At 45.2% G+C, this 21,120-nt stretch overlaps 8 protein-coding genes and 1 non-coding gene across 9 annotated transcripts; 4 read left to right on the forward strand and 5 right to left on the reverse strand.

The window, feature by feature from the left end:
• Positions 1-266: 266 nt before the first annotated feature.
• On the forward strand, positions 267-2,815 carry I203_106072 (uncharacterized protein; the record flags this gene model as incomplete). Its single annotated transcript, XM_019147843.1, has 8 exons — positions 267-722; positions 782-905; positions 969-1,075; positions 1,145-1,435; positions 1,489-1,629; positions 1,702-1,901; positions 1,973-2,202; positions 2,280-2,815. The coding sequence occupies 8 exons, from the start codon at positions 267-269 to the stop codon at positions 2,813-2,815; spliced, it is 2,085 nt and encodes a 694-aa protein (XP_019002761.1).
• A 1,566-nt stretch (positions 2,816-4,381) lies between these two features.
• On the forward strand, positions 4,382-6,244 carry I203_106073 (uncharacterized protein; the record flags this gene model as incomplete). Its single annotated transcript, XM_065517894.1, has 10 exons — positions 4,382-4,477; positions 4,539-4,608; positions 4,683-4,890; positions 4,951-5,035; positions 5,105-5,209; positions 5,279-5,525; positions 5,598-5,691; positions 5,750-5,990; positions 6,053-6,113; positions 6,183-6,244. The coding sequence occupies 10 exons, from the start codon at positions 4,382-4,384 to the stop codon at positions 6,242-6,244; spliced, it is 1,269 nt and encodes a 422-aa protein (XP_065373198.1).
• A 293-nt stretch (positions 6,245-6,537) lies between these two features.
• I203_106074 (uncharacterized protein) lies at positions 6,538-7,898 on the forward strand (the record flags this gene model as incomplete). Its single annotated transcript, XM_019147845.2, has 8 exons — positions 6,538-6,580; positions 6,682-6,833; positions 6,911-7,112; positions 7,181-7,235; positions 7,311-7,354; positions 7,424-7,636; positions 7,707-7,785; positions 7,856-7,898. The coding sequence occupies 8 exons, from the start codon at positions 6,538-6,540 to the stop codon at positions 7,896-7,898; spliced, it is 831 nt and encodes a 276-aa protein (XP_019002763.2).
• Positions 7,899-8,087: 189 nt separating this feature from the next.
• On the reverse strand, positions 8,088-10,208 carry I203_106075 (uncharacterized protein; the record flags this gene model as incomplete). The annotated part of the gene is made up of 7 exons (XM_019147846.1): positions 8,088-8,755; positions 8,813-8,957; positions 9,026-9,429; positions 9,508-9,801; positions 9,875-9,955; positions 10,016-10,063; positions 10,178-10,208. 7 exons carry the CDS (start codon positions 10,206-10,208, stop codon positions 8,088-8,090), a joined length of 1,671 nt encoding a protein of 556 aa, XP_019002764.1.
• Positions 10,209-10,814: 606 nt separating this feature from the next.
• On the reverse strand, positions 10,815-10,929 carry I203_106076. The gene has a single exon (XR_002021897.2). It is a non-coding gene; the product is annotated as a 5S ribosomal RNA (ribosomal RNA).
• Positions 10,930-11,669: 740 nt separating this feature from the next.
• I203_106077 (uncharacterized protein) lies at positions 11,670-13,130 on the forward strand (the record flags this gene model as incomplete). Its single annotated transcript, XM_019147847.1, has 10 exons — positions 11,670-11,768; positions 11,842-11,902; positions 12,000-12,068; positions 12,167-12,203; positions 12,321-12,386; positions 12,472-12,503; positions 12,585-12,644; positions 12,737-12,893; positions 12,976-12,991; positions 13,050-13,130. 10 exons carry the CDS (start codon positions 11,670-11,672, stop codon positions 13,128-13,130), a joined length of 678 nt encoding a protein of 225 aa, XP_019002765.1.
• A 310-nt stretch (positions 13,131-13,440) lies between these two features.
• Positions 13,441-15,220, reverse strand: I203_106078 (pyridoxal 5'-phosphate synthase, synthase subunit Pdx1; the record flags this gene model as incomplete). The annotated part of the gene is made up of 10 exons (XM_019147848.2): positions 13,441-13,495; positions 13,581-13,704; positions 13,765-13,785; positions 13,862-13,929; positions 14,042-14,236; positions 14,337-14,461; positions 14,549-14,671; positions 14,773-14,819; positions 14,891-14,967; positions 15,048-15,220. 10 exons carry the CDS (start codon positions 15,218-15,220, stop codon positions 13,441-13,443), a joined length of 1,008 nt encoding a protein of 335 aa, XP_019002766.2.
• A 565-nt stretch (positions 15,221-15,785) lies between these two features.
• I203_106079 (uncharacterized protein) lies at positions 15,786-18,499 on the reverse strand (the record flags this gene model as incomplete). The annotated part of the gene is made up of 6 exons (XM_019147849.1): positions 15,786-16,057; positions 16,122-16,864; positions 17,005-17,207; positions 17,345-17,784; positions 17,897-18,297; positions 18,372-18,499. The coding sequence occupies 6 exons, from the start codon at positions 18,497-18,499 to the stop codon at positions 15,786-15,788; spliced, it is 2,187 nt and encodes a 728-aa protein (XP_019002767.1).
• Positions 18,500-18,948: 449 nt separating this feature from the next.
• I203_106080 (uncharacterized protein) lies at positions 18,949-21,103 on the reverse strand (the record flags this gene model as incomplete). Its single annotated transcript, XM_065517895.1, has 11 exons — positions 18,949-18,978; positions 19,044-19,082; positions 19,150-19,521; positions 19,618-19,735; positions 19,846-20,116; positions 20,241-20,301; positions 20,349-20,431; positions 20,502-20,566; positions 20,645-20,699; positions 20,792-20,873; positions 21,077-21,103. The coding sequence occupies 11 exons, from the start codon at positions 21,101-21,103 to the stop codon at positions 18,949-18,951; spliced, it is 1,203 nt and encodes a 400-aa protein (XP_065373199.1).
• Between the last annotated feature and the right edge of the window lie 17 nt (positions 21,104-21,120).

The following is a 21,120-nucleotide window of genomic DNA, read 5'->3' on the forward strand; positions in this document are numbered from 1 at the left end:
TCGGACAAGTGCGAAACTCCCCCGGTTGTCAACATGTGATGTTGTCGTCATGTGATCGACGAGTCGGTGCCGGTCCGACCGATGTCGAGGAACCAGCCCAGAACTATCGTTGCGCCGAGGTCAAGGTGCGATGTAAAAGAGCGTCGGCCCGGGTAGCTCTGCAGGAGCATCAGTAAATTATATGTAAGTAAGCAGACACATCTTTGTGTACAGACGATTCTTTTTTTGGATCTTCCTCAACTCGACTGAGGGCGTTACTTGTCAGTATGCCTCGAATCACCCCCACAATTGGTCTTATAGGTGCTTCCGGTATCGTGCTGTCTGCATGTTACACTATCTTCCTATTCAACCGACCATCACCCGGCGCATACTCAACTAAATCGATCATATCCAATCCAGTGGCAAGTCGAGATGATCTTATTCGCCTTCTCTCCGACCTGCTTCACCCCTTGGTGGAAGCCCAATCCGAGGGTGGTGCGAGGGTATCCTTGGGTCATACAGGGACGCATTTCGATTCTGTCGCGGCAGAGATGGAAGGTTATGCCAGAGCGTTGTGGGGACTAGCACCGTTGATGGCGTCTGATCCTGATCATCCGTTGTTGAAAGACTTGGGTAAGAAATGGAGAGAGGGTTTAGAAGCTGGTACGGACCCTTCGAGAGAGGATGAGTATTGGGGTGACCCGACGGATATGGATCAAAGATTCGTTGAGATGGCTGCGATCGTGAGTGACGAAGGATCCACATTGAAATCGTTTAGCTTACATCACATGATCCCTGATAGGGCATCTCACTGGCTATAGCTCCCGATACATTCTGGAACCCATTGTCCCCAGAAGCAAAGAAAAGAGTTAATGCGTGGTTACTTAGATGTAATGGTAGAGGTTTCCCCACAAACAATTGGCGATGTGAGCTGTCCACGATAATTCCTGACTCACTAGATATCATCGACTGACAACTCTTAAATCCAGTTTTCAGAGTGTTGGTCAATCTCGGACTTAAATCCGTTGATGCGGAATACGATCAGAAATCCATTGATGATGAATTAGAATTCATGGAATCATTCTACGGTGAACATGTCAGTACAGCTTACAAATCGCATCTCCACCTTGCTCCCATATTGACACTGTTTCACATATAATCTTAGGGCTTTCCTTCTGACTGTCCCCAAAACCCCTCAAATGGGGCGTACGACTATTACGCTACCTCCTTTGCCATCCCATTCTACTCTTTATTATACGCCGCTATCACCTCGAGATCACCCAAATTAGCTGATCCGGAACGAGCAGAGAAGTATCGTCAGAGGGCTAAAGAGAATATACCAAATGTCCTTAACCTTTTCGCACCTGATGGAGCTGGGATACCCTTTGGAAGAAGTATGACATATAGATTCGCCATAAGCTCGTTCTTCGCTGCGGTGGCTTATGATGGACTTGAGGTAAGCATTGTTTTATCATACCGGAGTCGTATATTGGCTGATTCACGAGCTAGCTTCCTCAACCGTATACATGGGGTGTGATCAAGGGTATCATCCTGAGAAATATCAGGTGGTTCACACAGAAACCTCAGGTGTTCAATCGAGATGGATCGTTGACTATAGGTTGGGCATACCCTTCTTTATTCATGAGTGAGGTAAGCTAATTCTTACCTACTGTTGTTGGATATTCTGGCGGTATTTAACTATTGTTTGCGCTGGGCTTGCAGGATTATAACTCTCCTCAATCACCCTACTGGGCTTTGAAATCATTCTTTATCCTCGCTTTACCGGAATCACACCCATTTTGGTCATCAGAGGAAGAACAATACCCCTCTGAGCTCCTGGAAAAGCCGTGGACAGCCGTGAAACCTTGGATGCAGATATTCATCCATTCAGCCGGGCATACATACCTTCTCAATGGTGGGACGTGAGTGAAGCATCGCCATACATATGAAACGATCTTTCAAAGCTGGCAAATGGAACCTTTTTTTTTGTCAGAAACGTCGCATTCCCCTTACGTCAAACCGCAGAAAAATATAATAAATTCGCATATTCATCTTCCTTCGGATTTTCCGTTCCCACCGGTGCACTGATGTTCGCTCAACATTCACCCGATTCCGTCTTGGCTCTATCTGATGATGGGGGGTTGAAATGGAAGGTCCCATACAAGGTTGAACATCTCGGAATTAGCGATAGAGGAGTATTGAAAGCTAGATGGTTTCCTTGGCGTAAGCGATCTGTTTTCTTTCACCAGATGAAATCGGTACAGTTAGTTGTATACTGACGTACTTGTACGGATGGTCAGCCGAAGTTAAAATAACCACCTGGCTCGTACCTCCTTCCACGACCTCAACGCCATATCACACTCGAGTCCACCATATCTCCATCTCATCCTCGTTCAATCGTGATCTCCGATTGGCAGATTCGGGATTTGCCATTCACTCGCATTTCGGTCCAGAAGGATCAGAAAGACGTATACCTGTACTCGGCAAACCAGCAGAAGGAGTAGCCGGACGAAGTTCCATTGAAACTTCAGCGGTGGCAGTATCGAGAAAGGGTGTATCAGGAGTAATTAATCTCCTCTCTGTCCAGGGTGGTAAAGGGCGTGTGGAGGATGTAGATGGGAATACCAACTTGATCAGTCCAAGAACGGTGTTACCTACCATTTTCCATGAGCTCAAGGCGGGGGAGGAGGAGAAATGGATCGCAACAAGAGTATGGGCTTTACCTTTCTCCGAAAGTGAGGGATTGAAGACCAAGGGATGGTTGGAAGGGTGGGAAGATAGTCAAAAAGGATACGGCAGCATTGAGGAGCTTAAGAAGGATCTCCGTATCACTTAAAGCGTGTATACTACCCTGTCTTCTCTTCTTTGGTAAGCCATCGAGCTCTAGCGGGACTGTTCGGACGGAAGAGAGGAGTCATCACTGGGAAAGGGGTATTAGCCACATTCAGTGCACCCATCATTCTGCGTATTGAACCAGCTCCTACCTGCTGAAAAGAACGAGAATAGAGATACAGTCAAATTGATCCAATGCCAGCTGTGAAAACTGCCTGGTCCGTTTTGAAGGTGGTAGAAGGCGTATTGAGAATTTATGTCAACTCTGCTGGGGTATGTGATCGATGATAGAACTTACGCCAAAAAAACTCATTATAACTTGACTACTTCCCAGCAAGGATCGCCCTGTATCGTGTCCAGAGGTCATGTCAACATATATAGCTCAATGTAGAGAATGAAGCTTCTTACAGACTGAATTGACGAAAGGTTCGTCGTCATTTAAATACCATTGAACAGTAACTATTTGATGAAAGTGGCACGCCGATCAGTCTGTTTTTCCGATATCTCGAGTGGGTCCTTTGGCTATTCAGCACTTACTGGAAAACAGTACAGGACCGAAAAGACTTTCGAAGACACCCAGCAAGAACCGAATAGCGAAAATCGGTGGGATGGTCATCTCGCTATATCAATCACCTTCTGCGGAAATTTCTTCTTCTCATCCTCTTACTCTCGGCTTCGGATATGAAACAATACGGATTAACCTAGTTCCTCGCCTCGTCACCGGTGACTTCATGGCGGTCTCTATCAGCCTCCAGTCTGTCGTCATCGAATGTACCGTCTGGGACCGTTTCAAGATGTTAAGTGCTCAGAATATCGTCTTGCGTCGACATGTTGCCTTCACTATTGCTTCAATCCTGCAAGCTAAATTGCCTGGGCAGCAGAAGTAGCTATTAGTGAATGTAGTTTTCTTTGATGTTGTTGTCATTGGCATATGCATGTTGGCGAGATCTTTACACTCAGCTACAGAGATTAGAAGGGGCCGGCGCTCCATCTTACGTCGATGGCACACGGATTGTAACCTGAGTTTTACACTACGTTTGCATGTTGTTCTCTTGGCCCCAAGACACCTCCCTCAACATAGATGCAGGAGTTATGACGCTGGCAGTAACACATCCGCTCATGAAGAGGACTAGCGTTGATTGATCGGTACGTTTTCCGCACCGAAGGATCAACAATCGCATTGTATGCTCAAAGATTGGTATGTTGCATGTAGGAATGCCAAGCACAATGACGCGAGAGACATGGTTAAAACCCCGCGGGGCTATTGACTCCCGAAAGGACACTCACTCTATACAGTTGTAGCTCGTTTTCGCATGTCAGATGATCTTATCTTCGTCCGGCCCGGGCATCATTCATGTTCAGATGTCATCCTCGAAGAGACTGGAATGTCCTTCGACCGCGCCGGTGGTATCGTCGCATGTGACGGAGTCGGACCGTCACACAACAAGATATCTGGAGACGTTAATCATCAACTCTTCAGTAGCCATACAGATCCCCAAAACTCCTGTGATACATGGTCTCCTTCCAACTTCCAGATAACCTATAGACAGGCCAACTCTGCTCCATCATAATGTCAAACCTCACTGAAGCTGTACCAGAACTTTACGATCCTGCTTTGTCTGTCAAAGTCGTAGGAGTAGCTAAGAAGTACGATACGGATCCTAATGTAAGTGACGAGGAAGTCTTGTCCATAAGCAAGTTACGGTCTGACCTTGGTATACTTCTAGGGACCACCTCCAAGTCGGACCCCAGAATATACAGTACCAGGTGGACCGAACAACTATCACTGCTCAAAAAGTATGTCGAGCCTCCCTTATCTCCAATCGCACATCGTGTTAACTGACCCTGTTAATCCTTCAACACATACACAGATGTAACCGCTTGGACACAAGGGTTCTTTCCTGGTACATTATGGCTCCTAGCTGATCGTGCCGACCTAGACCCTTCTTCCATCGACAAGCATTACTCCAAAGAAGCGTTAATCAAGCTAGCTAGGAGATGGCAAGCGGACTTCAAGTATCAAGCCAGACCAAGTCCGAATCATGATCAGGGGTTTAGGTTCCAGCTTTCCTATGGCAGGTGAGTGGGATTTAGCAATGTCAATTGCAGTCGTGGAAGACGCTAACGCGATATGTGCAGAGATTATGCTATGACGGGCGATGAGGAGGCAAAGAAGGTTTTGATTGATGCTGCGGAAAGTCTGGTGGATAGGTACAGTCCATCTGTGAGTTCAGCATTATCTTGGTCCGTGTAAAGGTTTACAATTGCTGATATAGGGTGGGATGTACCATAGGCAGGCTGCATTAGGAGCTGGGATTCAATGACACATGTCAAAGACGGATATAAATATACGGAAGAAAAGAAAGATGAACATTATCTAGTCATTATAGATAATATGGTATGTCCTTCTTCGCCTTCACACGCCTCAGTATGCAGATAATTGCTGATAAGGTATTCTGACGTACAGATGAATCTCGATCTTTTGTATGAAGCTACAAAACTAACAGGGGACGAAAGATATGTGAATGTAGCAAATCATCAAGCTGAAAAATCCCTCATCTCGCATGTCCGAAAAGACTATACGACCTATCACGTAGCCAACTTTGATCAGAAGACGGGATTACCTATTGAGCTTAGGACCGCACAGGGTTATGCCGATGACAGTGTATGGTCGAGAGGTCAGGCTTGGGCTATATATGGGTATGGTCAATGTGGCGAGTGACTTCGCGCTTCCCTTCTGATATTCATCGAATAAGATGACTGATGAATACTTTGGGCTGTCACAGCGCTGAGAACAGGAAGACAAGATTTCATTGATACTGCTCGAAAACTCACAGACGTGTTCATTTCGTTTCTAGGTCCTACATGTGTTCCAGAATGGTATGTCCTCTCAAGATATTATCTTAAACCTGGTTACTGACCATTCTGATGGCCTTAGGGATTTCAAAGCTCCTAAGCCATGTCCTTATGACGCCTCTGCCGCTACAATCACAGCAGTCGGTATGATCTGGTTATACAAGTTACTCTTACCCACAGACAAAGCTGCGGCAGAGGCATACTTGAATCGAGCGATCAAACTTGTTCAGGATACTGTCAGAGAATGCCTGACTCCCACTGCTACGCTGAAGGAAAATGGGGAAGTCGATTTTGGAAAAGATGGATGGGAGACTATACTTCAGGTGGGTTCAAAAGCCTAGTATCATCATACAGTTGAGGCTGATGAGTCGCCTGTGCTTTGCAGCACTCTACCATTGTTGGAAATCCAGCTTCAGATCGGCAAATCATGGATCATGGTCTAGTTTGTGAGTCGAATCCAGACTCCCACTATTTGTGGTCTTGAGAACGAGGCTGACTCGCATTGACGGGGTCAGACGCCGATTATTATCTGGTCGAATTCTCCAATGAGCTATTGAAGATACAGCAAGGGAAATGAGATATCTATGTATATGAATGCTCAATGTTTGGTGATAGTGATGTGAATATGTACCGGATGCATAGGTGTCTAGCGTTGTGCAAGTTTCCACAGTGCCGTAGACAGGCTATGAAAAACTGTAACCTGGTGACCAAGCCAAGTATGACGTCAAGGAGCCGGCCTTTGAAAGGTTTCAGTCGCGATTGCGATTCAACCACTTGCACCTGTCCATTTGATTCCATAAATACTGTCCAGCAATCTCCCATCTCCCGACACCGAAGAGCACAACAAAACTCATCGACAGATCATTCAATATGTCAGAACAAACCACCGTCTCTCCATGCTGCATCACCGGTCGTGAGTCGAGCTGCTTCCCCTTGCCCAGCCCCGGATCTCCGATCGCCTGTCCGTTCACTATGATGCCTTAGTCACTATTACTGAACCATGCCCATCCACAGACATCCACCAAGGTGAACCCCTCGGATCATTCGAGGTCCTACATGGTCTGCGAACCTACGTGTCTAACCCCAAACCTCCTGCTGAGGGTAAACAGAATGTCGTCGTGCTCATATCAGACATTTTCGGTGTGGACCTGATCAACACCAAGCTGGTGAGCCCATTCGCCCTATACAATTGACACCATGTCTTCCTGATGTTCAAGGGCTGAATAGACGATGATCAACATAGGTTGCAGACGAGTACGCCGGAAACGGATGGAAAGTACTCCTACCCGATTTCCTAGAGGGAGATGCGATAGATCATGATTTGCTTAATGCGATCGTACCTAACCTCAGAGTTCAGGCCGAAGCGACTGTAGCTTCTAAAGCTGTGGACTCAGCTAAGATGGCTGCTGCGATGGGTCCGTGGATTACCAAGCATCGAGAAGCGGGTGAGCTGAATCACCGTCCACAACTAGGGGTTTCATTCATCATACTTATTTACTTCTCTGAATTCTAGTCTCAAAGCCAATCATCGAGAATTTCTTCAAGGCTCTTAGAGCTGATCCTTCAACGTGAGTACTCCCTCCATTTCGCCAATAGATCACATAATTCCACAATGAATGACACCGGTGTTTGATGTACTATAGAGGCAAGATCGCTACGATCGGGTACTGCTGGGGAGGTCGATACGGTGAGTCCTCCTAAGACCCAATCATCTCATCAAGGGATATACACTGATTCATTTCATGATGATCAATAGCCCTCGTGCTCGCTCAAGATGACTCACCAGCTCGGGTCGATGTCGCAGTAGCTACCCATCCTTCATTCTTGGTCAACGATGATGTCAAACCCATCACCAAAGTCCCAGTGGCCATCCTCAAGGGAACAGCAGATGCTATGATGACTGATGAAGCGTTGGATGAAGTCGAGGGTATCTTGAGAGGTAATCTAGGTGATAAATTGGTTGTGAAGAGTGAATTAATAGTCATCCCTCTGGAGTATCAGTGCTTGAGGTGGTATGCTGATGTCGATTTGATATGCAGAGTACCCCGATGCAGTCCATGGATTCTCAGTAAGAGGTGATTTGGAGAATGGTCAAGAAAAGGCTCAAAAGGAAGAAGTGTGAGTTATACTAAACACTGAGGTGAACATGATCATTGACTGGTTGAACTTGTCGTTCCTTGAAATCTAGAACCAAAGATACAACCGACTTCGTCTCCAAATACTTTGATTAAAAGAATCCAAATGAATTTGGAAGCAGCGAAATCGATCGATTCTTCGAAAGATCAGATGTAATGTATGATATGTAGTCAGAATAAATGCACAGCGTAAAAAATCCTGTCCTGTCCAAATCCACGTGAATCATATATTATGGTGCATCATTCTCTTCCAACCTGCCAACAATATAACAAGAGTAAACGTTCCTAAATCTTCACTTCCTCAACACCTTTGGCAGCTTCCTCCACATCATCCGAACCTTCTACGAAACTACCCTCAGCTCTAGCAGCAGCGGCAAACGAGAACGCCGGCCTTGTAGTAGCATCTCTCTTTGGAGCTTGAGTAGCGGAGGTAGCGGTAGGAGCGTTGGCGGATCCTTTTCGGGAAGTCACAGCTTCAAATCCATCGTTATCTTTCTTAGGTTCAGTTGATCCTTTCCTGTTGGGATGGGGATGGGGATGCGAAGGTCTCTTATTACCGGAATTCTCTCTTTCTCTAGGTGGATATCTTTGTTGCTGTTGTTGCTGTTGAACTTGAGGTTTCCCTCCACCAACTTGAGCTTGAGCTTTTTCTTGAGCAGCCTTGATGGAATTTAACCTTTCCTCAGCGAAAGCTTTAGCTTTCTCGTCCTCTTCCTTCTTCTTAGCAATTTCAGCTTCTCTAGCTTTCTTCCTCTCCTCCTCCTTTTGAGCGAGCTTGGCATCTGCTATAGCTTCTCGAGCAGCAGAATCAACAGGTTTGGCAGATCCGAAAATTGATGATTTGCCTGATGGCGAGTTGGATTCGACAGAGGCGGTAGAAGGAGTAGCGGGGACTGATCGGGGAGCAAGTTGAATTCTTCTCCTTTCCAGAGGGGCAGGGGGTTGTCGTGGGCCTAGTAGACACACAACAGTCAACAGCTATCCCATTGTCTGAAGATGTTGTGACTCACTTTCACCGTCAAGGCTTCCTGGCTGACTAGCAGCAGGGGTAGCTCTGGGTGATCTCCAATCTTTCTCTTCGTTGGGTGATTGTGTAGATGATCGAGCAGGTGGTACCTCAGCAGCGGGAGTCCTCAACTTGGTTCCTCGAGACCACTACGAAGTCCCAGTCAGTGGATCCTGATACTCCATTGATGTTTTCTTCGAATTTGCCAATTACTCACTGTGTTCTCGGTATCAGCCAATCCGGGACTACTTTGACCAGACTCTGGACCACCTCGTTGATGAGGAGGTAAATCCCTTGAACCCACTTTAGCTTCTACTAAAGGTTTGTTACTTCTCCATTGATCAACTTCATCCGCAGCGGTGGGAACAGGTGGTTCCCTAACCCTTCCAGCACCCGAGCTATCTCTTCTGAATTCGTTTGAGGGAGCAGGAGCAGCAGGGGTGAATCGGGCTCCTCTGGCAGCTGACCAATCTCTGTCGGGTCCAGGTTCAGCAGGAGAGAATGAGGAAGTTCGTCTAGCGGGTGTAGGCGCGTCAGTTCGAGCAGGTAAGGGAGTAGCTCGTCGCCACTGATTGGATTCTTCTGCTGCCGATGGTGGAAGAGCATCTCTTCGATTGGTAGCTGTTTCAGATCAGAAGACAACTGTCAGGATTCCGGTCGTGGATTTGAATTTTGAACCTCAATAGGCGATTGACTTACGAGCCTCCGCTACGCTAACTCTTATAGATCTACCCTGTAACTGAGCACCTGTTCTTCCCAAAGCCTCCTTCAAAGTATCTTGACTTGGAAACTCGACATATCCATATCCTTTAGGCTTTCCATCTCTATCCTTCAATATCCTTACGCTTGAAGGGGAGAGATCGGTGAAAAAGTCCCTGACAGCTTCTTCGAGGTCAGGTTCGTACGATAAGTTTCCAACAAAAGCGGTAAAAGGAGGGACGGTAGGGAGGGGAAGTTCTTCTCTTTGTGGAGGAGCACCGGGGAAATTGGAAGCTGTACAAGAACGCCATAAGCAAATCATAGGGGGATCGTCGAGGGGATGTAAGCAGAATATACGATTACTAACTTGATCTTGCTGCTCGGTCAGGCATTGAATCGAGATAACCGGGATCACCTTTCTTGGGACCGGTGTTCTCACGAGCGGCAGCTATATCAGCCGGATCGTCAGAAGAAATTTGATGTGCATGACAATATGATTCTCACTCACGGGCAGAAGGGAAGTCCATGTCATCCGCCCAAGATCCTCCAGCACCGCCTACATCATTGAGAAAATATAGTCAGTCTTAAAAATCCGATTACGACGTTCCCGTGAAGATCGAAGATCCCTAAACCTGGAACCACTGCACGATGAAATCGAGATCCGACGTACTATCTTGAGTGAAGAAATCGGACAAAGCCATTTTTTGAGCCTTCTTCTTGGGTGCTATTCATCGTTGAAATTGGTGAGAGGTAAGGGATCAAGTGAGAACAGCAAATCAGTCAGCAATCATACTATCTTCGTTTTAGTGGTAGAACAATGCTAACCCATGTTGAATGTGTCCTTCTTAGCCTGTCGTCGCGGTTGATATAATCTGGATGGCGGTGTTTGGGGTTCTCGAAGAATATCACTGCTATGATGTATTATCAACGATGGATGATGACTGATGACTGATGGAATGCTGAACGTCAAGTCGTGAGCAACATCACAAAGTGAAAAGAGAGGATAGCGGAAATTCAAAAAACTCAGATGCCACACTCGGGAATATAATCATAATCTTGCTACTCGTATAATTAAACCGGTGATATCATTGTAGGTATGCGCAAGAACCTCACTCCATCACACACACATACACACCACACTGACACACACTCGAACATGAATTGATCGTAGCTCGCCGCCTTCTAATCAAAAAGAATCTTCCGAGATCACTTTCATCTGCAGACTGCAGAAAAAAACAAAGATTTCGAAGCTCATCGTCTCTTCTGCAAAGTCGATACCGAACGAAAGTGAAAGCTGAAAAAACAAAAACTACAGCACCCGGGATTCCCAAGTGGTCCCCCACCTTGGTACTAACCGAGCGATACCCAAGTTAATTGCGCAGAGCGGACGGGATGCGATGCTTTTTAGGTTCTATGGCCGTAGATGAAAGTTTCAGCCTGTTTGTTGACTTCATATACTGATGAAATTGAGAGGACATCAGACATGACATTGGGTGAATATGCTTTGGGTAGAGTGGTAAAGTCTGATGTTTGTATTGATAGTATTGTGAAAACGTCAGGAGGTTTTCAACAACATCCATCAGACCCTCTGTCAATCGATCCCTCCCCTCATTGTGACATTGTTCTTACTGACGTAAACCCGTATTAACTGTTAATGGGTCGAACGGTAGCAGCATGAGTTGTAAATGCTGATACATGCATGACCTTGAGTAATGAAATTTGACTTCGTGAACCTGATCACCTGATCCGAAACATCATATGCTACAAGAGCACTTGAAACCCGAGGTAACGGTTTGCAATCCTTTGACGTTCCTACTGATACAATATCCGTCATGGGATATCATCGGAAAGGAAGGGCGGTATGAAATGACGTTCTCTGGGTTCACCCATCATTTCATCTCTAGCTGATCAAGTATATAAGGTATCCATCGATGATCTTCTTTACAATGAGTGTCTTCTTTTTCAAATCACCGATTTCTCATCTCCCTCACAACTGCTCATCCCCGCCACTCATTCCACTTCGCCCTTCACAGCTTCCCATCAATCCTGCCAACTCATCAAACCGATATAAGACATACAGATATCCCTCAAACTAATTTCCCTTCACTTGTTCAACCTATCTAATCTCATCTTCCTCTTTCAATCGTACCATCCCGCATACCATGGCAGCCTCTTTCGTCGGACGGGGCATGTTCCCCAAATTATGGATCCTCATCTGTAAATTATGGGTATATATCGTATCGATAGGATGTCTAATTATGGTAAGTGAAACTACAAAACACTCTCAAACACAGGTGTTTGCTAAATATACGCGCTCAATCTATATCGGATTAGCCATTAGCAGTCTGGGTGATGATTTTCATCCAGAATACAAAGACTTTTGCGGATACGATGGGTGAGCACTAATCTTGTACAATTACTAAGGTACTCACTTCCAAGATCAACGTGGCTAATCAGGAAATTCACTTGCCTGTTTTGAAAATATATTACAGACCATTATCTAGGGAATGATCAGAAAGTCTATGATAGGTTCGATGGTGATCCCAATGCAGGATATGTCGGTGCGTTTCATTTTTTTTTTTCCTCTGTGCTTTTTTTTTTCCTCACTTCGAGTAGTGGACCTGACGGTGCGCTCATACTGGTTAACTATCGGCTCTAGGCAATACTAACATACCAAAACATCTAGGTGGACCCGTGTAAGTGCAATGTGCAGTGTCCCTTGTCCTTTCAATCGTACGAGTGATCATCAATCGCTAATATGTTCATAAATTTTTCCTTCGATCTCGCGTTGGCTTGTTGATCTACGGTGATAGCTTCGCAGCGATATTCGATGTAGCAATGTGGATCTTCATCGTGATCGCCATGTGTGCGGATCTATTGTGAGTAAATCAACTCACCATCCGTCCCATCCAATCCAGCTATCCAGTGCCATGTCATCAATCTGACTGAGATACGATGATCTAGTTGGAAATTCCCAATATGTAAACAATTCCTCGGTAAGTGCAATTTTCTTTACTATATGTCCATCCCCCCATCCATGTCTTACCGATACTGATCTTTGGTCATACGTTATGCAGAATCGGTTTGGACAGATGGGTTATACGAAGATCTTAAATTCATTGATGTCGAATTTTTCTGTAAGTGTTCCCGTTGAGAACATATTGTGGTACGCCCAAAAAGAATGATAACAAGCTGAGCATCTTTCTCATAACTTACTTACTTGTGCTAGTCCTCGTTGCGAACGCCTTCCTCAAGTTGTTCATCGTAGCAGCCACCGGAGCTCAGACGTACACAGGATTGAAGCCCAACCAGGACGACCCAAAAATTGACACACCGCTGTTCTGCCTCTACGCTACGTTATGTTTGGCAGTTTCAATTCCATTCACGTGAGTATAAGACCTCTCAGAATCCCGAAGAAAGTACTGATGGTTCATCTGTTTCTCTCTGGCTTCCCTGTGGATTGGATAGCCTGATAGCTCTTTTCGTAAGTAACTCTTGTACGTTTATGATCCTAAGATGTTCAGCTGACTGGCGGATATTAGTATATCATCCATGGGATGAAGATGCGAGAATACAAGGACGAACTGAAAGCTGCTGAAGAAGCTGCCAAAGCTAAGAAGTAGTGTGGCTGGACAGATAGTGTCCAGTGATCAATTGTGTTGTGGGAATAGGAGAAACCTAGAGGTTTGTAGTTTGTTAGTATCCCTGCCATCAATCTCCATACATATTAGATGATCGATTCCGTCGATTGCAATCGGCAACCATGTCATCGATCTGTAGAACAGTCCGTACTGTATTGGTGCTTGCGTTGAATTACTTTACACATATTTGCATTTGCCCGGATAAGCGGATAAGACCAAGTATATCTTGTTGAAAGCTTCTTTTCACATATTGCTTGATGACTTTTGTAGTGATTTCAGACCGATGCCTGATTTAGTTGCCTCGACCTGCCATTCGTCCACCTTTGATGTTCTCGCCCTCAGTCGATCTATAAACATCGATCACTTACATCAGTGACTGACCCCGATTTCCTTGAATCCAAAAGCACAAAGTCAAAGGTGATTATGACTCACGTGCTGATTCCGACCATAGCGTCACCTAAATCCGTAGATACTTCAGCCAAGACAGCAGGGTTGTTGTAGTGCGTAACAGCTTGGACGATCGCTCTGGCTCTCTTGGCGGGATCACCAGATAAGACTGTAATGAACATGACTTGTCAGCTGACGTTCGGTGATTCTGTGTCGAAGGTTAGCTTACAGATACCAGAACCGACGAAGACTATTTGCAAAGTGATGGATCAGCTTCCATATCGCAGCGGACACGACAACAGATTGCATTGCAGAACCGCACTCACCTCCATCACAACCCAATTGCATCATCATAGCAGCATCAGCGGGGGTAGCTACACCACCCGCAGCGAAGCTATCACATCATAACACACAAGTCTGTCAGCATCACAAGGCTTCAATAACGGTCGTGGTATTGGCATATATGTGCGATCGAAAATTTGGTTCTCAAGTGTAGTGAAACTCACGAAACAACAGGTAATCTCTTCAACCTAGCGGTCTCCTTCAACAGATGATAAGGTGCCGAGAGCTCTTTAGCGAAAGCGTATAGCTCCTCGTCAGACATGGAAGCTGCCTTTCTGATATCTGCCATAACCGCACGCTGGTGTTTGACGGCTTCTACGACATCTCCAGTACCAGCTTCACCCTTGGTTCGGATCATGCTGTGAGAAGGAGAAAAAGTAGGGATAATGATTGTACATAGTCAGCGTTTATGTATCATCAAAAGATGGCATAACATGTTGAAGGAATGGTACAACTCACGCAGCACCTTCGGAGATTCTTCTGAGAGCCTCACCCAAGTTCTTACATCCACATACGAAAGGAACCTTGAATGAGTGTTTACCAATGTGATGTTGGTCATCTGCCATAGTGAGAACTTCGGATTCCTGACAAATGAAATGACCCAAGCATACTAGTCAGCACAGTAGTTGCCATGAGCCGATCTGTTGATGAGTAGAGTGGAAATCACTCACATCGATATAATCAACACCGATGGATTGTAAGATCTGAGCTTCTACGAAATGTCCGATTCTGACTTTTGCCATGACGGGGATCGAGACGGCTTCCATGATCTCCTTTATCATTCCTGGATCGGACTGAAGCGGGAATGACCAACGGGAATCAGCCTGAGTCGGTTGAATAGGGACGACATATTGTGAAATATCGAATGGTCGGAGGTATCGAATGATCAACTCACCATTCTCGCGACACCTCCATCTCTTCTGATGTTCGCTGGGATTCTCTCTGGACGACATAGACATCGTTAGCATGACAACAGGACATACCAACTTCAAGAGGAGAGGAATCGAACTCACCCAATGCCATAACAGCACAAGCACCAGCTTCTTCAGCGATCTTGGCCTGTTCGACGTTCATGACATCCATAATGACACTATCATCACAATGTAATCATGTATCAGTGCCAATCACTACATTTTAATCGAAATGTCAGATGATGAGAAGCAAACTCACCCTCCCTTCAACATCTGGGCCAAACCCGATTTGACTCCAAAACTTCCTCCTGCTCCACCACTGCCTGCAGGTCCACCTCTACTACCTAATAGTGGAGTGGAAGTACCACCTTGAGAGACGGGTACAGACCCATTGGGTGCAGAGGAAGGTACGATGGTGGGTTCCGATGACATTGTGTGGTCTGGTATGTCGTACAATTTGGTGGTTCAACGAAGTATGGAGGAATGGAAGACGAAAGTAGACGATGATGAAAAGTACTACTGGTGGTGGTGATAGTTATAAATGGAGATCTGAGATATTCAACTTTTTTTCCAATTCGGATATCTCGAGTCAAGATCTTTAGTCGCCGGATAACGTGAACTTGAACAGCAAGAAAAGTTAGGCGACTGAGACGATCACCAGTGAATGAATGCCAAGGATAACCACGCTACCACTGGAATCGTGGATTTCCAATACTCTTAACATGCACAGAATTACGGATGTGTTCTTAAAGAGCAACGTAGGTTGAGCGATGCATGCTTGACTCGAGATCCAGGTCTCCGTGGCATGTGGCTTAGATCCCTAACTACGTTTAAATTCCTGAAGGGTAAGAGTTAGTTACTTTACCCCAGTCTCCTGATAGGATTTAATCGAGATCCATATTCATCAGTTCTTGATATTATCTACCTATCTACAACATACATCCAGTATATGTGTATAAGGTCGACCAACATACTTGTCGTCAGTCACTCAGCTCTCTCAAGTCAGACCTACAACTTGTATTTTCCAAAGTCCACCTTCATCATTTACACTGACAGTTCCCGACGAGACCTTCTCGGGAATATCGAAATCTACCAAATGTATTGCACCATTCCTTCCATCATCCGACGCAACCTCTCGAGTGGAGTGAGCAGGAACATCATCGACGTACAGATGCACGCTTGTCCCCTCAATTTGAATGGGTTGATGTCGAATGACGATCAGGGTGATTACCTCTGAGATGTATTTCGAAGTGAACTCAAGTGTATTTTCTAATCCCGACTCGTCAGTCAAAAATTTTCGCTTTTCAGTGATTGGGGACATGCAATTACTCACTCTTTTGATCCACTTTGATATCCATTAATCCACTCATACAAGCAAACTTATCCTTCAATCCCACCAACCCCACTTTAAATCCCTCAAATGAGTAGAGCTTACTAACGCATACTAATTCACATTCACCTTTCTTCAATCCAACCTCAAAGCTCCCACCATTACTTGAAGTCACAATACGACCTGTAGTGATTCCGTCCGCTATTGCTGATAACCTCATAGGTGTAGTCAAACAATATTCACTGGCATCATTCTCCTCTAGATCCAACAGATCTTCAATATCCCTCCAAGTGATTTTATCTTTCGCAATTGCACTGGGCGAGTGATCATGCACGTTCCACACTCCTATCAGTCCTCCTACCCCTTCATCAAACCTGGTTCCAGCGACTAATGCAGGACCATCAGTGTTACCTTTGAGATTGTCCAAGAACCATCTATTACTCAACACCTGTACCGGACGAGGTGATTTGATCACCGCCTTCTTACCATCCTTGGTTGTAGCGAGAAGCTTGGATATCAGTCGCGTATCAGAGGGATTCTGAGGTGTGTCTGATAACAAGATTGGACCTGGACCAAGTGCTCTAAGAAGAGCATGATATATGGGCAGTAGTTTGGAAGGTGAAGATGCAAACATGTCGAAATCCGGTATCAAGCATAGATGCGAGGTGAGGATAGTGTTATAAGTGTTGAAGTGGGTGTGATCCGGGTGGGTGTTGGAGTAATTCATATTGAAGTCATCAGAGTTACTAAGTGTTCACACACATGTATAGCCGGATCAGCAATGTGCACTGCGTGATGTCAGAGTGATCATCAGACTGAATCGGTATTCAACGATGACCTCAGGCATATAGGGTGATTATCGTGATGTAATGTCTGACCGACTCACCGGAACACCAAATCTCCTTTTGGTCTATCAAAGTTCAATCCGCCAGGACCATTCAACATCCTCTCATTCTGCGCCATACACATGATAACTCCCCGTATACCAAAATGACTTTGAGCCGAATCAAGCATTGTGGACCATAAGGATTGTTGAGCGTGGAACCCTCTTGGGTCAATCGCCATCTCTGAATCCGCTTGATTATCGCACTAAAGTATAAATCAATAAATCGGTCAATTCTCACTCGCAGATCTTGAGCCTCTCGAAAGATTCAGTTCTGACGCAACACTTCTATGATAGATTCCAGTAGGCACAATGCTTGAATAGAAGAAGGTATATTCCTCACCTTGATAAAATTGATTCCAGCCTCTTTCAACTGTCCAAACCAATCATCCCAGAACCTCCTCGCCTCGTGAGGAGGAGGCAGCCAAATACTATTTCCATCCGGCTGTCCTTCATCTTCCAAACCTCCATTCGGCTTTCCTTTCTGATACTCTACACAGTCGTATGTCTCAATGAGTGTTGAAGAAGGATGTATACCTTCCCAATATCCTTGGAGGGTTAACCATACTCCGACTTTCTCTACTCCACTATCTTTGATAGCATCTACCACCTCTTTCAGAGTCCCTCCAAAGTCTTCATAAGGCTTGAAAGACATAAGTCGTCGATGAGTGGAAGTAGAGAGGGTATCTTGCCATCCATCATCAATCAGGAATGTCTTGATAGGCAAGTCGGACGGAATGAGGGATAGAAGAAGATCTTTAGTTGGTCGAATCCGTTTCCCATCTTCCATAAATGCACTTTTCAGCTACTTTATCCCAGTCGTACAGCACCCACAAAAGAAATTGTGGAAGGTATTTTGAGGATTGTATATGTTAGTAATGTATTAGTTACTCACCTTTATCGAAGAAACTCTCCCATGTACATATCCCCAACCCATCCCACAAATCATCACTCTCCTCTTTTCCCTTCCCTTCGTCATCATCACTTGCGGTCGAGCCTACTAAACCTCTTGCAATATCGACTACTTTACTCACTGATCTTCTTTCTTCGATAGGTCCTATAGCTTCATAGCATACTACCCAGACCTTCTCTTCTTTACTGGTGGGGAGTACTCTATTCACATTAGATTTGATCTTTCCATCTTCAACGAGCAATACATGGTTGACAGTCAAAGTTGAGATTGGATATACCACCAATGTGGAAGGTCCGTCTCTCGATTTGAGTAGGAGTAAGTGGGATGCGAGGTGAGGATGGGATGCGAGGGTCTGATGGAGCTGAGCATGAATCCAGAATGGTCTGTTCCATCGTACATGAACGGTTCAACCCTCAGCAAGTATGTGATGTATATTACAAGAAGATGATTGACTCACTTGTATCGTACAATGGAGAGTACTTTCCAATCTTCGACATCCTTCGACTTGTTCCAATGGACTGCAACTCGGTAATGGGTCGTATCGGATGATATGTTGATTTCCTGAATATAGGTTGATTCGGACATCTTCATTAGGTATCGTCAGCCTTTCAGTATATGAACCGTGAAGAAGAACGACAAATGGCTTCAAAGCATTTTGAAGGGTGTTATGAGCAGATGAGAGATACTGTGCTCCATCCCAAGGACAGTGAGTGAGCCAGATCAGTGAGGAAGACATGCACTTTGGCTTCGGGACACACAAGAACAAAGGGATACACCATCACCACGCACTCGAGGTGAAGCAACTTACTGTATCATGATAACGTCATAGACACGTGTTTATCGATCACATCCCACATTCCACATCCCAGCTGGGGATACCAATCCACGTAGAGGTGAACAAAAGATTACGATTAGAAGTGCATTGCTCTTAGAATACTGTATCTATCTACAGAAATATCATATATACAGGCAAGGTATTGAGAAACAGAGACGGAGGACAGAAAAAGGAACTGAGACCCGACTGGTCATATACCCTATAAAGCAGTCGAGGTGGTACTATCGATCTGTAAGATGATATCAGTCTGGTCAGTATCTGCAATCTGTACGAAAGTAGAATGGTGAGGCTCACCTCAATGGAAGGTAAGATCGAACTCATCAATTTGAGGAACTGCACGTTCTCTCATGTTAACATCTTGTTTACCCCACCCACAAAATGATGAATGATTTCAACTCACAATGACATTATACATATCAACCTGTACGCCTCTCGGCACCTCGTCCTCCTCATCGGCACCGTCAGATGTATCATTCTTCTTTTCATCCTTGGCCCCACTTCCACTGCCAGTTCCGGTGACTCGTCTGACCATACCTGATATACCCCATTTCTTCTTACTATCCCCGGAAGAGCTGGCAACAGCAGCAGGATAATCCTCTTGTTTAGATTCCATCCTGTCTATAAATTTCTTCATGACACTCGCGTGTTTACATGGATGTACCGATGCCATTTGTTCCCCAGAGTGGGGGAAAGCTTCCATTGTGACTGTTTTGAAAGCGTGATCGGATGGAACATCTTGGAATATTTGAGCGGGGGTCAAGGGTTTCTTGTTCTACATCAAAGGCGATGTCTTAGCATTCTGCGTATGTCCCTCCTAGATTTGGCCCAAGCTTCGAATGATTAAGGTAGAACTTGAAAGTAGACCCACCTCGTCCCATCCTCGCAGCCAGAGTCTGGGGGTAGAATACCTTTTATCATACGCAATGGCAATATCGTACGTTCTCACTTGAAGTAAATTTTGTTTAGCAGTAGATTGTATATCGGCTCTATCAGTTTCACAAATTCGATGAAATCAGCTTTAATATACATGTCAAAGAGAGAGAGGGAGAGGAGAAGATTCATTAACGATGTCTGGGTGGCTGTTATGATAACTCACTCGGATGGATGCACGATCCTGACATTAGCTTCATCCACGATATCATCTTCCAGCCCTTCCCCCTCGTCGATCATTTCCATATCTGGTATATCATCTATATCAGGTATCTCTTCCACTTCCAATGGTCCTTCCTTCTCCTTCTCCCTCTCTTTGGAATCTAAGCTGAGCCCCGCTAATGATGAAGTAGGTGGCTGAGGGTTAGATCCTGATAAGACGGGGGAGTCGGATATGTCGGGAATCTCATCCATATCTTTAGGTGGAGCTTGGGGTGCTACACGAGGATCACAAGAGAAAAATTAGCATATGAGCATGTATAAGTGAATGGGGAATTTCGAGATCAGAGGCTTATATATCAAAAAGGGTTTCGTTATTATCGATGAGGAGGCATGCCTTACCCCTTCCAATGTGGGTAGCTACCCAATCATCACCATCACCCTTCGGTTTATCCTCGTCAGTCTATCAAGAAAGTCAGCTATGCCCTCTGAGACGTTGGAATAGCTCACCTCATCCATGAAGCTTAAGAGTTTCTCGGCATCTTCATCTTGATCTGTATAGTCCAACGCGGCAGCTCTTCGAAGAGAGGGTACTATTTGTGTTATCCAGGTATCATCAGCTTACCTGGATCTCCGTACACGAGAAGCTGAAGTTGAACGTACCATTCCTACAGATTAGGTATTGTTTTTCTTTGGGTAGAAAATCACGTTGGATAGTTCCTTGTTCCCTAAGAATTATTACCGATATCAGCTATTGTCACTCATGCTGTTTGATAGGGACTCGGCTGGGGGAAACTGGGACATACCATTGCCAAACTGGGAACTTGTATGCCAGGAAATCACCCGCTACGATAAATTCCTCTACCAATCCATTACAAAAAAGGAGTCAGCATGGTTTGAATGCTCATTACAAATATAAAAAGGAAAGCTGTCATTGAATGCACTCAACTCACCAGGTGTTATACGTCCATGTTCCTTGAATTTACTTTCCTTCAATACTGGAGACATGTAATCTCGTACGGCAGCATATTGACTCTATGATGACATTGTGAGGTCAGCATGAATTTTGTCAGCTGTTGGGGTTGATGGTATTTCCATTTAGAGGATCAGAGGAAGGATATATGACTGGGAATGAACCATAGCTCCATAAGAAGGAAAGATAAGTTGGGTGGCAAGACCAGACCACCGTCCATTCCCCATTGTAAACCTCAAGATGATAGCAAATAGAACGTACTCACCTGGAGAGCTAAGAGAGGATTGTTCATCTTCGATGTCGATCACT

This window comes from Kwoniella mangroviensis, assembly GCF_000507465.2.
Source record: "Kwoniella mangroviensis CBS 8507 chromosome 1 map unlocalized Ctg02, whole genome shotgun sequence".
NCBI lineage: Eukaryota > Fungi > Basidiomycota > Tremellomycetes > Tremellales > Cryptococcaceae > Kwoniella > Kwoniella mangrovensis.